The sequence below is a fragment of the Schistocerca cancellata genome, chromosome 2, assembly GCF_023864275.1.
Source record: "Schistocerca cancellata isolate TAMUIC-IGC-003103 chromosome 2, iqSchCanc2.1, whole genome shotgun sequence".
NCBI lineage: Eukaryota > Metazoa > Arthropoda > Insecta > Orthoptera > Acrididae > Schistocerca > Schistocerca cancellata.
This window is the reverse complement of record NC_064627.1, coordinates 685,787,135-685,801,654: the sequence shown is the minus strand read 5'-3', so window position 1 is coordinate 685,801,654 and position 14,520 is coordinate 685,787,135. Positions and strand designations below refer to the sequence as shown.

The following is a 14,520-nucleotide window of genomic DNA, read 5'->3' as shown; positions in this document are numbered from 1 at the left end:
GCACATTGGAAGCATGTATTCGTCATCGCCATACTCGTGTATCACCCGGCGTGATAGTATGGAGTGCCATTGGTTACAGGTCTCGGTCACCTCTTGTTCGCATTGGTGGCACTTTGAACATTTCAGATGTGTTACAACCCATGGCTCTACTCTTCATTCGATAGTTGTGAAACGCTACATTTCAGCAGGATATTGCACGACCGCATGTTGCAGGTCCTGTATGGGCCTTTCTGGATACAGAAAATGTTTGACTGCTGCCCTGGCCAGCACATTCTCCAGATCTCTCACCAATTGAAAACGTCTGGTCAATGGTGGCTGAGCAACTGGCTCGTCACAATACGCCAGTCACTACTCTTGATGAACGGTGGTATCGTGTTGAAGCTGCATGGGCAGCTGTACTTGTACATGCCATCCGAGCTCTGTGTGACTCAATGCCCAGGCATATCAATGCCGTTATTACGGCCAGAGGTGGTTGTTCTGGGTACTGATTTCTCAGGATCTATGCACCCAAATTGCGTGAAAATGTAATCACATGTCAGTTCTAGTATAATATATTTGTTCAATGAATACCCGTTTGTCATCTGCATTTCTTCTTGGTGTAGCAATTTTAATGGCCAGTAGTGTATGTGAACATAGACTTTCACAGCACACAGAGCTAATAAAATCTTCTCAGGCTTCCATCCGGATGGCTACACTGAAATTCTGAGATATTTCAATGACTGCTTCTCTCATCATCTTCTGGAAAGGTATTGAGATTGTGTGGGTGCCCCGTATATATGCTTGAGTGGAGCGGTAGTCTCTCCCCACCCCTTCGCCCAGGTGTGGGGTGTGGGGTCTGGCGACCTGTGGTCAGGGTGCTTGGACCACAGACAACATCTAGGCCATGTTTCGACCATAAAAAAATTAAGGACATGCTTGGCTCGGTAATGGACAAATTACAATTGCAAATATCCAGTATATATCAGTATCTTGCAACACTGTGTGGAACACATTAGATGCATATGTCTGGGGCATAAATATACATCAGTGGCAGAACGCAGCCTCAACGAAGAACATACATTTGACTTGATAAAATAAAAATATTGTGCTGAGAGAGTGGCTCTTGGGAGAGTACCATGAAACAATCTACTGAGATAAGGTCCATGACAGTCTCAGCACTAGGGATGAGGGCTATCAGCTATGTTTGGCATGGTACCCTGCACAAACAACTTCACAACAAGAATGCAGCCAACAGTTGACGCTTCACAAGTCTGGGCAAGACAGAATGCAGCAGAATCAAACTGCAGTCTCTGCTCCACACCACTGGTTGCCAGACCCTGCACCTGGAGGAAAGGGTGATGAGAGACGTCCACCACTCAGGTATACATATGAGACACCCACACAATCTCTACAATTTTGCAGACAATGATGAGAATGATACTCAATGAAATGTCACAGAATTCTGATGCAGGCACCCGGATGGAAGTTCAAGAAGATTTTATCGGTATTAGTCTTATATACGAGATCTGTTCAAAAAATTCCAGAACATTCATAATTTTGTGCCAATGGTGTGCTGAAGTGAACTGTGGTTGACATGACTGTAAATGCCTGTTTAATGTATAACTTCCAGAAGTTTCATTGTCGTATGTCTGTTGGTTATTGTTTAGTACTGTATTGAATAGAACTTTGTGTCGCACAGTTTGCAAATTTTGAGCGAGATGGCAGAGTTAGAGAAGCAACGTGTCTGTATTAAATATTGCATGAAACTCAAGAAAACCTTTACAAAGACACGCCAAATGATGCACAAAGCCTACAGTGATGCATGCTTAAGCCATACTCGGTGTTATGAGTGGTTCACTTGGTTAAAAATTGGCTGATGACCGTTATTCAGGACACACTACAAAGTCTACCAATGACACTCATGTCAAGAATGTCAATGAAATTGTGTGTATCAGTCGAAGAGTAACAGTGTGAGAGATTGCAGAAGAATGTAACATTTCAGTTGGATCATGTCATGAAATCGTGACACAGCATCTGAGAATGCATTGTATTGCCACCAAGCTCATCCCACAGCTCATGAGTCAAGACCAGAAAGAACTTCACCTCACAGTCTGTGAAGAGCTTTTGGATCATGCAAATGAGAATAATATGTTCCTTAAGAGAATCATAACTGTTATGAGACATGGGTCTATGGTTGTGATATTGAGACCAAGGTTCAGTCTTCACATTGGGTCAGGAAAGGTTCTCCTAGACCAAAAAAATGCTCAACAATTCAGATCAAATGTCAAACCCATGCTGATAATTTTCTTTGACTTTGAAAGGATTTGCTCATAATGAATTTGTGCCACAGGGACAAACTGTTAATCGATGGTACTATTGCGATGTATTGTGATGCCTGCGAGAAAATGTGAGAAGGAAATGGCCTGAAATGTGGTGAGACAATTCATGGCTCTTGCATCATCATAAAGCACCCACACATTCATCACTGTTGGTGCATGACTATTGCACAAAAAATGAAACCACTGTGCTGCTTCATCTTCTGAACACTCCAGACCTGGCCCCTGCAGACTTTTTTCTATTTCCAAAGTTGAAAGCACCATTGAAAGGATGAAGATTTGCAGCAGTAGACAAGATGAAAGAAAATTCAGGGACGGTGCTTCGCACAATCCAGCAAGAGGCATACCAAGACTACTTCCAGAAGTGGGAACAATATTGGGAGCAGTTTATCAATTGTGGAGGAGAGTATTTCGAAGGAGAGCATGCAAAATAAGTAAAAGGTGAGTGTAGAAAAATTTTGTGGACAGAGTTCCGTAATTTTCTGAACGGACCTATAATATGGTATGTTCTTAGTCACTTACATAACACATAATTAATTCAGCAAGTTTTCCAAGACAGATTAAAACACCACATCATTAAGCCTATCTAGAAGAAGGGCACTCCACAGTCTCAATGGCAGTGTCATTCGATACATGATTTTATAAATTTTGTAAAAGGTAATGGACTCCAGGGTTGTCAGTCACCTGTGGAACAGTGGCACACTTAGTCTATGGATTTCAAAAGGACCACTCTACTGAGACAGTTGTTTATACATGATCCTCCAGGTGTTATCAGAATCACTGATTAATGGTGTACTTCCAAGTGTACAGATGAATTGTTGTTTTGTGTTTAGGGTCAGTATTTCAATGACAACCCATCTGTCATCTTTAGGTACTAAGAGTTGAACTGTTATATATATTTGCCACCTGGACTCCAACCAGTGTTGATCACATGTTGCTATTTATAGCTGAGAGTGAATTTCTCTCTCAATGTGTGGTTTCATTCTTATTAAGAAATGTAAATCAGAAAGTTATCCTAGTTTGTTTGAGCAGTACAAAGAGGGATACCGCATCACCAGCATAGGGAGAAATTACAATGAGAGTCCCACAGAGTTAGATTATTGGTCCACTAGTGCCCTTGCCTTATTTTAAATTACGAGGGGTGTCCCACAAGGTTAGATTATTGGCCTGCTACTGCTCCTGCCATATGCTAATGATCTGTCATTTTATTTGAAACAGGAGTAAGATGTTTTGTGAAAGTTCTGATTGGTTTTGCACAAGTAACTTTAAAAACAGATTAGAGAGTTCTAAAGAGTTAGGTTTGCATGTCGATCAAAACTTAAACTGGAAAAACCACTTAGTAGACCTGCTGAAACATTTAAGTTTGGCTATTTTTGCCACAAGAGTAATTGTCAATCCGAGACATGAATCTTGAAATAGCAGCAAAACAGAGTAAATGGGATCAGTTCAAAGAAACTAGAAAGCAGATAGGAAGAGTCCTTCAAAGAATCAAATGAAAAGCAGATAAATCTGAACTGGATGAAATAGAATAAAGCTTCACAAAAAATAACACAGAAGATTATTCTAGGGTGTTCAAAAGTGGAATGAGAAAATACACTATCAGAGGACTAACTTTCAAATTGTCAGAGTGGCAGTGACTCACAAAGATAACTGTAGATCTTAGTTGAGTACTTCACTCAGTTATTGATGATGATGTGATGATGATGATGTGTGGTTTGTGGGGCGCTCAACTGCGTGGTTATCAGCGCCCGTACAATTTCCCAACCTTTGCTCAGTCCAATTTCGCCACTTTCCTGGATGATGATGAAATGATGAGGACAACACAAACACCCAGTCATCTCGAGGCAGGTGAAAATCCCTGACCCCGCCGGGAATCGAACCCGGGACCCCGTGCTCGGGAAGCGAGAACGCTACCGCGAGACCACGAGCGGCGGACACACTCAGTTATTGAGCTACAAAATATGGCAAGAGAGACTAGAAACAAATGAGTCTAAAGCATTCAACAGTCATAGGATGTATCACAAGAAGATGTATGAAGTGTGATCAAGGAGCTAAAGAACAATAAGGGGGCAGGAGAAGCTCAAATATTTGCTGAAATATTAATATGGGCAGGTAATAAGATAGTAGCAAACATCTCCATACTCGTGAAAGATATATGGGAAAAGGGGAAAATACCAGAGATGGAAATAACATGCCTATTTCTCAAGAAAGGAAATTTCAAATATTTGAATAACTACCAAGGACTATCAAGATAACCAGTCACTTGTAAGATATTCTCAAAATTCCTGCTAAATAGGGTGTAAAAGCTGACAGAAAGCTAATTACTAAGCAGAGTTTATAGAAGGAATGTTATGTACTGAACTGACACTCAACCTGAATTCCATCATATAAATAAGGAAACTAAGAAACAAAAGGATGATCTTGGCACTTGTGGATCTTAAGAAGGCACAATAGAAAGACAAATACTATTTAAAATTTTAGATAAATTCTGCACAGACCACAAGACTGGGGTACTCACAACAAATACCAATTCTGAAGTGTGATTCCATGGAGAAATATCAGATCCTTCTGAGTCAAAAGAGGATGGAACAGGGTCACGAGCCAATTGTGGCTGCTATGCAAGAGCACGTAAACGCCCTAAGTTTTGACACTGTGTGTACTTATTAGTTATTTTCATTTGAGTGCTGTTAAATGTAACACAGATGTGGTAATTTGAAATATACAGCACTTAAATCTATGATGCTGTACTACATTGCTGCTCCTCTAGATACTGTGAAATTGGGATCAGGGTTGGGAACACATCTTCATGTTTTAAGATGTTTTTGCACATGTGCAGCTGGCCTGACATAATTTCATTATGGGTCAAATAATATGGATTTGATAAGCAACATGCATGGTTCATGGTGTGGACAGCTTGGCCTTACCAGTCAACTACAAATTTATGCTAATGCCACTAGGTGGTAGTACATAGTAGCAGACGTTTATCTTTGTTAGCTTGACAGTTGGCATAAATTCCATTAAATGGTAGAACACTCCTCAGACATGCCAATTTACTTCCTATATAGTAAAATTACATTGGATGTCATTATTATTATTATCACTGGCAATGGCTGCAGTTGTATAAATTTGTTCATAATCATAACCATTATACAGCAGATGCTATGTCACACATTCCAGTTCATCTGTATCAAAAAAATCTGTGAACATCCAAAATGTACACTCATGAGCGACCACTGTGAAGGATTTTTGGCAATACATTTTAATGTAGTTCTCAAGAAAATAATCCAGGAATGAAGAAGACAATTCACAAAGGAAGATGTGAGAGATGTAAGAATGGATTACAATGAAGACAATCTGAACACAAACTGCTTAGCCTTCATTGATGAGATAGTTATCTTAAGTGCCACAGGAGACCAGGCAAATATACTGAAATGAAAACTACATGAAACGCACCAAAATATATGTCTGGAAATATCATATGAAAAGACACAAGTAAGAAAGATGAAGATGGAGTAGAAAACAACATCTTGAATAATTAAGAAGGTAGACAAATTCAAATACCTGGGAGAATGGATTTAGCCAAATGGACAGGATGAAGAGCAAATAAAAATATGGTTAAGAAACTATAACTCCAGAATGAGATTTTCACTCTACAGCAGAGTGTGCGCTGATATGAAACTTCCTGGCAGATTAAAACTGTGTGCCCAACTGAGACTCGAACTCGGGACCTTTGCCTTGCCAGCGAAAGGCAAAGGTCCCGAGTTCGAGTCTCAGTCAGGCACACAGTTTTAATCTGCCAGGAAGTTTCATATCAGCGCACACTCTGCTGCAGAGTGAAAATCTCATTCTGGAAACATCCCCCAGGCTGTGGCTAAGCCATGTCTCCGCTGTATCCTTTCTTTCAGGAGTGCTAGTTCTGCAAGGTTCACAGGAGAGCTTCTGTTAAGTTTGGAAGGTAGGAGACGCGGTACTGGCAGAAGTAAAGCTGTGAGGACTGGGCGTGAGGAGTCGTGCTTCGGTAGCTCAGTTGGTAGAGCACTTGCCCACGAAAGGTAAATGTCCCGAGTTCGAGTCTTGGTTGGGCACAGTTTTAATCTGCCAGGAAGTTTCAAACTATAACTGTCTTCCAAACATACACAAACAATTTACAACAAAAAATCAGTATCCACCAGAGTAGGACTGTGCTACAAAAGCCCAGTGATAAGGCAACATGCATTATATGCAATTAAATGTATAGCTCATAAGAGGAAAACAGAAACTAAAGGAACTGGAAATATAAGTATTGTATTAAGATAGATATAAGGCCTCAGAAAAGAAGACAACATTTGAAAGAAATGGAAAAATATGAAGCTGTGCACATGAACCAATAAACTGCCAGTTCAAAAAGCATGAATTTTTGTGAATACATCTCTAGGGTGAGCATCAAAAGATGAATCAGGAGGATCTAAGAAATCCAGGGCCACAAGCAGGAGGATGTGAGCTAAGAAATCCAGGGCCACCATAAATTGAGTGAAAGAAGTTATAAAAGACTTCAAGTAACTGAGATAGCCACATAAAACATAATGGAATAAGGCATGCTCAGAAAAATAATAGATGTCAATTAAGCATTTATAAAAACACAAAAATAGCAGAGGAACTTAAGAGGCCATGACAGGGAGGCCCCAAATCAGAGCTTGGGGAGGTTTTGTGAGTGGAAAAGGGGGAAGCTCTTGAATCATAGGCTAAATGTTATTCAAAGAAAGCACAAATACATGTGAAAAAGATCTTATCAACAGAATTCAACCTTAATAGCACACTTTAACACAGTGAAGAGAAAAGTACTCTTTGGAAAGAGAGTATGTTTTAAAATATAATGTGGCATTCTGAATCTCAGCATATTGAAGACTGCAGAATCATTCTGTAATTTATATTTCCTTGGTTGTATACTTACCTTAGGGCATTTGAGCTCCCATGGAATATTGGCCATTGCGTCAACAGCATCAGCTCCACCAACTCCAATACAGAGGGCACCAAGCCCTCCACCATTTGTGCTATGAGAGTCCGTTCCAATCAGTAACAGTCCTGGGAATGCATAATTCTCAAGGATTATCTACAAAACAAGGAAACTACCATCATGTGCAATTCCAAAATTCCAGTACTCTATAAACATCATAAAACAAACAGCGGCTGACATATTTCAGCTTTCACAACTCTACTTACATGCACGATGATGTAACATGGAAAACTGCCTGATTGGAAAACAGAAAAGGAGTAGCAGAGGGTGGCTGGGGGTTGGGACTGACGGGAAGGAGGGAGTGGGAGAGAGAGAGAGAGAGAGAGAGAGAGAGAGAGAGAGAGAGAGAGAGAGAGAAGGGGCTGGGCAGGGTGGGGAGACAGAGGAGGAAAGAGAGTAGAGAGAGAGAGAAGTTTTATAATGATCCAGCCCAGGGATTTTGGAGGCAATAATATTGTAAGGATCCAACCCAAAGGTGGTCTACTTGGAACACATTAGACAACAGAGACACTTCAAAATATTGTTAAGCATGGACTGAGACTGGCAGTTATCACACTGAACAGCTGCTTTTTTTTTTACTTATTGCTGTAAGATGTCAGTTGTTTATGTCATTAAAAGACTCAGCATCAACTCCAAGAATTAGTATCTTATCATAAAGCACTCTGATTAGGATCTTCTGCATCTGTATAACTTCTGTTCTTAACGTTTGGGTATCCTGTATTTTACTAGAAGAAAAAGGATATACAGATTTTTGCTACTGTAAAGTAGCACAAGCCCCTATATCTCTGGTGAAATTGAAAAGTTAAGCATGTCATATTATGCCAGCACTAAGATACTTGCTGCACTTCCTAATACCATCATCCATTCTCAGTACCTGTGGCAGAACTGAGCTCTCATATAAATCCATTGTTACTAATGCTTATTCCTAGCTAAGAGTAGCTATGACTTGTCGTAAGAGATGCTGCAGTTTTTCTAGTTTCTGAGATAAATTAATATTAGCACTGACTTTTTTTTAAACTGAAAAGCGTGAGGAGTAAACTAACCTGATGAATAATCCCAGCACCAGGTTTCCATACTCCAACTCCATACTTGGCACCAGCTGAACACAGAAAATCATATACTTCTTTATTTATATTTTGGGCTCTTGCAAGGTCTTTTTCATCACCCACCTAGAATGTTCCAAGTCTCACTCAGCTACTGTTCTTGTAAATATGACAATGATAAATTCAAGTGGAATACAAATTATCGCTCTGCAGTCAGTATATACACTTCATGTATGCATGCATGCATGTACATACACACACACACACACACACACACACACACACACACACACACACACACACACACTCCTATTAATAACTAATTCTGCTTCTTTTTCCCTTTGGTTATTTCTCAAATCCTGTACTTTTTAAAGTAGTCTACATGAGGGAGGTGTTCAGATATTCAGACGTCCATTTAACTGTTTCCCACTTATATTAATTATTCAGAGTGATATTTCTGGTGTGCTGATTCTAATGCTGCACTGAGTTTCACATGGAAATAAGTTACATTTAACTGAATATTCCACCTCATTATATAATGATAAAAACCTTGTAAGCTAAAATGTATTTCTAGGCATAAGGACACCATTTATTATAAAAGGTACTCTATGCCATGAACTTTAAGTAATTCACAGAGTATAGATGTGGATGTACTCATACATGAAGATGTATATCACCAATTGCGGACCTTAATTTATTTTTCAGATTCTATTATTATTAGTTTCACAGAAGTATATAGATGTGAGAGGAGTTCAATTTACCAAGGATGACATGAAATAACTTATTCTTTATTTGTCTGTGGATCATTTCTTACAACGATATTGGACACTTCATGTTTACATAAATTTCACATACACAACAGAAAAATACAGTGATGCATACCAATTTATGTATGATTGTATTTATAGTCTGTCTGTTACATATATTTGCTATTTGCATTAAGATGTACATTTTCACAAAAAAGTCATTAAAAGTACATTATAAGAAATGTGTACTGACACACTATTTAATTTTTTATTTTAAGATATTCAATAACACTGTAAGGGAAACTATTGATCAGATGTCTTTTTAATTTTCTTTGAAAAAGAGACATACTTTCTATCATCTTTATACATTGTGGTTAACTGTTGTACAGTATGTGCCCAGCATTTAAAGGTTCTTTGTCTGTTAATTAAGCCTACTTCATTCTATATCATAGTCACTTTTTATTCTTGTATTATGTGCATGATATTATATATATAATAGAGGGAAACATTCTACTTGGGAAAACTCTATCTAAAAACAAAGAAGATGTGACTTACCGAACAAAAGCACTGGCAGGTTGATAGACACACAAACAAACACAAACATACACACAAAATTCAAGCTTTCGCAACCAACGATTGCTTCATCAGGAAAGAGGGAAGGAGAGGGAAAGACGAAAGGATGTGGGTTTTAAGGGAGAGGGTAAGGAGTCATTCCAATCCCAGGAGCGGAAAGACTTACCTTAGGGGGAAAAAAGGACAGGTATACACTCGCACACACACACATCTCTATCCGCACATACACAGACACAAGCAGACATTTGTAAAGGCAAAGAGTTCGGCCCAATCTGTCATGTACTCTGTTTTTTCAAAATATATATGTAGGCCTGCATTTGAAGCTGTTTCTTGTAGGAGATTTATCTGCATTGTTGCATCTACTACAGATTCAGTAAATTTGACAAGATCATTTGCAAAAGCCAGACAATCAAAACTCATGTTATGCCCTATTCTCTCAACTGTGATTCTTCTAGTTCCTTCTTCTCTTCTTTTACTCAATTCCCCAATTGCCTTTTCCAGCACACAATTGAACAGCAGTGGCGATTGTCCATCTATCTGCCTTACACCAGTTTTGATCTCAAAAGCCTTGGAAGTTTCGCCTAAAAACTTAATTTTGCATTTTGTAGTTGTGAATGTATCGTTTATGATTGCCACTAAATTGTTGTCAGCTTCAAACTCTATTAAGGTGTTGAAAAATGTTTTGCCATAAATTGAATCATACGCTTTTTTTAAGTCTACAAATGTTGCATAAATGCTTATATACGGTATATCATTCATCTATATCTGATTAAGAATTTCTGATTTAAAATTTGTTCCACATAGGATTGTCCTTTTCTAAAGCTTCCTGGCATTCTCCTAATTGCTGAGCGAGTTGGCGTTCATCAATTTTGTAATGCTTTTAAAATAATTATGTAAGCCACTGGAAAGAGGGATATTCCTCTATAGTTCTTGCAGTCAGTTTTATCTCTGGTTTTATAGATTGTGTAAATTAATGCTGTTTTCCCATCTTCTGGTATAGCTTCTGTCTCCCAGATTTTTTTAAAGCCTCCATGTAGCTTCTTGACTGTTCCTGCATCTGCAATTTCATGCATTTCAGCACTTACTCAATCTTACTTGGGGGTCTTGTCATTCTGCATATCCTTAATGATATTTTGGATTTCATCCATGCTGGTTTCTGAAAAGTTTGCTTTTGGTTCCTCACAATTTAGCAACTTATTGAATAGCTTTCTATTATTTCACAGTTTTCTTTGTTATTTAGGGCTAATTTTTCATCTTCATTCTTGAAGCAAAAGGTAGGTGGTTGGAATGTTTGTAGGCTTTGTTTAAAAGTTTTGTAGACGTTCATGGTGTTGTTCTTTTGGAAGTATTCTCCAGTTAGTAATAGCTGGTTTCTTTCAACTTCCTTTAGACTGCTCTTATCATTTTTTATATTTGAGATCTTTGTTGTTTAAAGCTGATAAAGTCTTCACTTCTTTCTGTATGGTTATTGTATATTTACCTCATCTTTGATATTTTCCATACATGAAATTTTATGACTATTGTTTACTGTGGTTTATCTTTGGATTTTTTTTTACTTCTGGTCTTCCAGTTTATGTGTTATGGAGACTGGATTGAGAACTTTTTGATAGGGAGGACACAGCATGTTACCTTGGACAGAGAGTCATCATCAGATGTAGAAGGAACTTTTGATGTGCCCCAGTGTGTTGGGACCCTTGCTGTTTGAATTATATATTAATGACCTTACTCACAATATTAATAGCAACCTCAGACTTTTGCAGACAATTCTGTTATCTGTAATGAAGTCAATCTACAAAGGAGATTGCTTACAAATTACTTGTGCAACCACTTCTAGAGTGTGTTGGACTCATACTAAATAGGACTAACAGGAGATATTGAACATGTACAGAGAAGGGCAGCATGAATGGTCACAGGTTTGTTTAACCCATGGGAGAGTGTTTCAGAGCTGTTGAAGAAACTGAACTGGCAGACTCTTGAAGATAGATGTAAACTATGCTGAGAAAGTCTACTAACAAAATTTCAAGATATGGCTTTAGATGATGATTGTTGGAATACACTATAACCCCTTACGTATCAGTCACATAGGGATCATGAGGACAAGATTAGAATAATTACTGCACCCACAGAGGCATTCAAACATGGGAGGAAACCCTAATAACTAGTACAATGGGATGTATCCTGTGCCAAGCACTTCACAATGGTTTCCAGAGTATAGGTGTAGCTTGACCTGTTACATGGTCACTCTATAAGCCACTTATCTTCTAATGGACAGTCTTTTATTGTAAATGATACATACCTGTGCCTCAATAAGGTGATCACAATGTATTGTTGATGGGACAGCAACTTTTGGTACACCTGATGAAATGAACTGTAGCATTGCCATTTGTGCAGTAGCATCATGCATTGCAACACGATCTGGCTTCAGCCGAAGATAGCTTGTGCCACGCTGAATGTCCTGCTTGTCTGGCTCATCCAGGTGAGAATACAGAACTTTCTCTGACAGTGTCAAAGGTCGACCAAGCCTACATTGAATCCAAAGAAAATACATGCACTATTTCATACTTTTAATGTGTTAAGTATCAGAATATGCTAATAATGCTCTGAACATTGGCACTGACACTGAATTGATACTACTTTATTGTTTGGGCTTCAGTGAACAAATATGTTTGGTATAACACATATAAGGATATTCATTAGCCATGCAGAGTGGCCGTGCAGTTTGAGGCGCCATGTCACGGACTGCGCGGCCCCTCCCGCCGGCAGTTTGAGTCCTCCCTCAGGCATGGGTGTGTGTGTTGTTCTTAGCGTAAGTTAGTTTAAGTAGTGTGTAACTAGTGACTGAAGACCCCAGCAGTTTGGTCCCTTAGGAATTCACACACATTTGAACATTTGATATTCAGTAAGTATATTAAATAAATGTTAAATAAGCCTATACATTTTGTATGACACTGACAAAATTTCATCAAAGATCAGGTATGTTTTACAGGTTTTATCACACATTAAAGAACAAATGTTAAATGTTATTAAAAATTCAGTGATACCCACCTCCTTTTAACAATACCAATGTTCTCTTCAAGTTTCTGATATGGTATGTAATTTTCTTTGTCAAATCTGCTCATAGCGATTTTGCGAGCTGCAGCAGCAAGGGGTGAAACATGGAAGCATCTTAGCTGAATATCCGTACAAGTGTCCAGCCATCGAATTCCCTGTTTGGAAAATGTGGTAATCATGTGCATCACTTTTAACACTGCAGAGAAATGCCTACTTCAAGCACTTCTCTATGTAAAAAGTTTTTACAGTATACTATGTACACAAAAGTAAGGAACTGAAAGATGAAAACCACTTTTTAACCAAATGAATATATTAATTATGAAAATTCATATAAATAATATTGTATTACATCTAAATGGAATATGGAAAACGTAGAAGTGTAAGCAGATCAAACTGGGATCATATGAAATGCTTTATCATAGTGGGATCTCTCAGTTCAAACAGAAGAGGTAACTAAAAAATAAAATCAGGTAACACTACTAGAGACAATCCATGTTGTGGATGATGTAAGGTTTTCATTATTACTTTCATTCAGTGAAAAATAGGGGTAATGTGAGGGGGAGACTGTAGGAGAGGGTATGATTTGCAGAGAATGAAGAAATTACAGCAAACATTATTCATGTATTTGGAAGTATCATACAAAGGGAGTCAAAATATTCAGCTGGTGAAGTTACTTTTTGTGTGACTACAGAAGAAAGAATAATAGAAATAGATTGGTGCTGTAAGCAGTGAAGGAAATTTTTCATCACATAAACTCAGGCAGCTTAGACAGCATATATAATGCGAGTATCTAATGAATAATTGAACACAGACTATGAAATACAATATACAGGTAACAGGTTGCATTGTGCTTTGTAATGTAATACTGGACAGAAATTGTTTCCCAAGAAAAGGGTGGTATTCAGAATGTGAATAGTAGAGATAAATGAAATAATTAAAATATCACACTGGCCAACCCCTCAATATCTGGACATGGTTTCACCTTGTTTTTGCCACATGTTGAAGACAATCCGGACAGCACCCTCACTGATATTACAAGTGCAATACATGTGTCTGACTAGCAGTGATTCCTCAGCAGGTGACACTGCTGTCACCTGGAAAGGTTTATATCAATAGTAGGTCAGTTGTCATAATGGTCTGGCTGATCTGTGTATAATGAGTAACGTAATAAATGCTATAGGAAAATACACTGATCAGCCAGAACATGGTGACCACAGACCTACTATCGATATAAACCTGTCCAGGTGATAGGAGGTTGTGATGGCCCAGAGGCTTGGCACAAGCATTTAGGAAACTGCACAACTTGTTGGGTGTTCAAGGAGTGCTGTGATGAGTGTCTTTAACATGTGGTGAAACCACATCCAGATGTCATGGGGTTGGGGGCCATCCGTCATTACAAATGTTGGACATTGTAGGCTGGACAAACAGGTAAAGGAGGACAGGCAAGAAACTGTGGTGGAACTAACCTCAGACATTAATGCTGCACAGAGTGCAAATGTGTCTGAACACAGTACACCGAACACTCCTAATGATGGGCCTCCGCAGCCGACAACTCATGGATGTGCCAATGTTAACACTGCAACATCGGCAATTATGACTGAAATGGACATATGACCATCTGCACTAGGTGTTGGCACAGTGGCCGAGCACTGTATGGTCTGATAAATTCAGATACCTTCTTCATCATGCCGATGGTAGGGCATGAATCCATCGTCTTCTAGGTTAACAGCTCATTGACACCTGTACTGTGGGATGGAGACAAGCTGGCAGCAGTTTCTCTATGCTCTGGGGAACATTCA

The 14,520-nt window shown here is 38.8% G+C and overlaps 1 protein-coding gene across 1 annotated transcript in view; it reads right to left on the bottom strand.

Moving 5' to 3' along the window:
• The window catches only part of LOC126162428 (aconitate hydratase, mitochondrial-like), a 171,195-nt gene that overhangs the window by 102,341 nt on the left and 54,334 nt on the right, over positions 1-14,520 (bottom strand). The window contains exons 2-5 of the mRNA XM_049918930.1: positions 12,716-12,876; positions 11,967-12,192; positions 8,352-8,477; positions 7,246-7,404 (exon numbers count right to left, since the gene is read on the bottom strand). Coding sequence (XP_049774887.1) covers positions 7,246-7,404; positions 8,352-8,477; positions 11,967-12,192; positions 12,716-12,876 — 672 coding nt within the window. The remainder of the gene's footprint in view (positions 1-7,245; positions 7,405-8,351; positions 8,478-11,966; positions 12,193-12,715; positions 12,877-14,520) is intronic.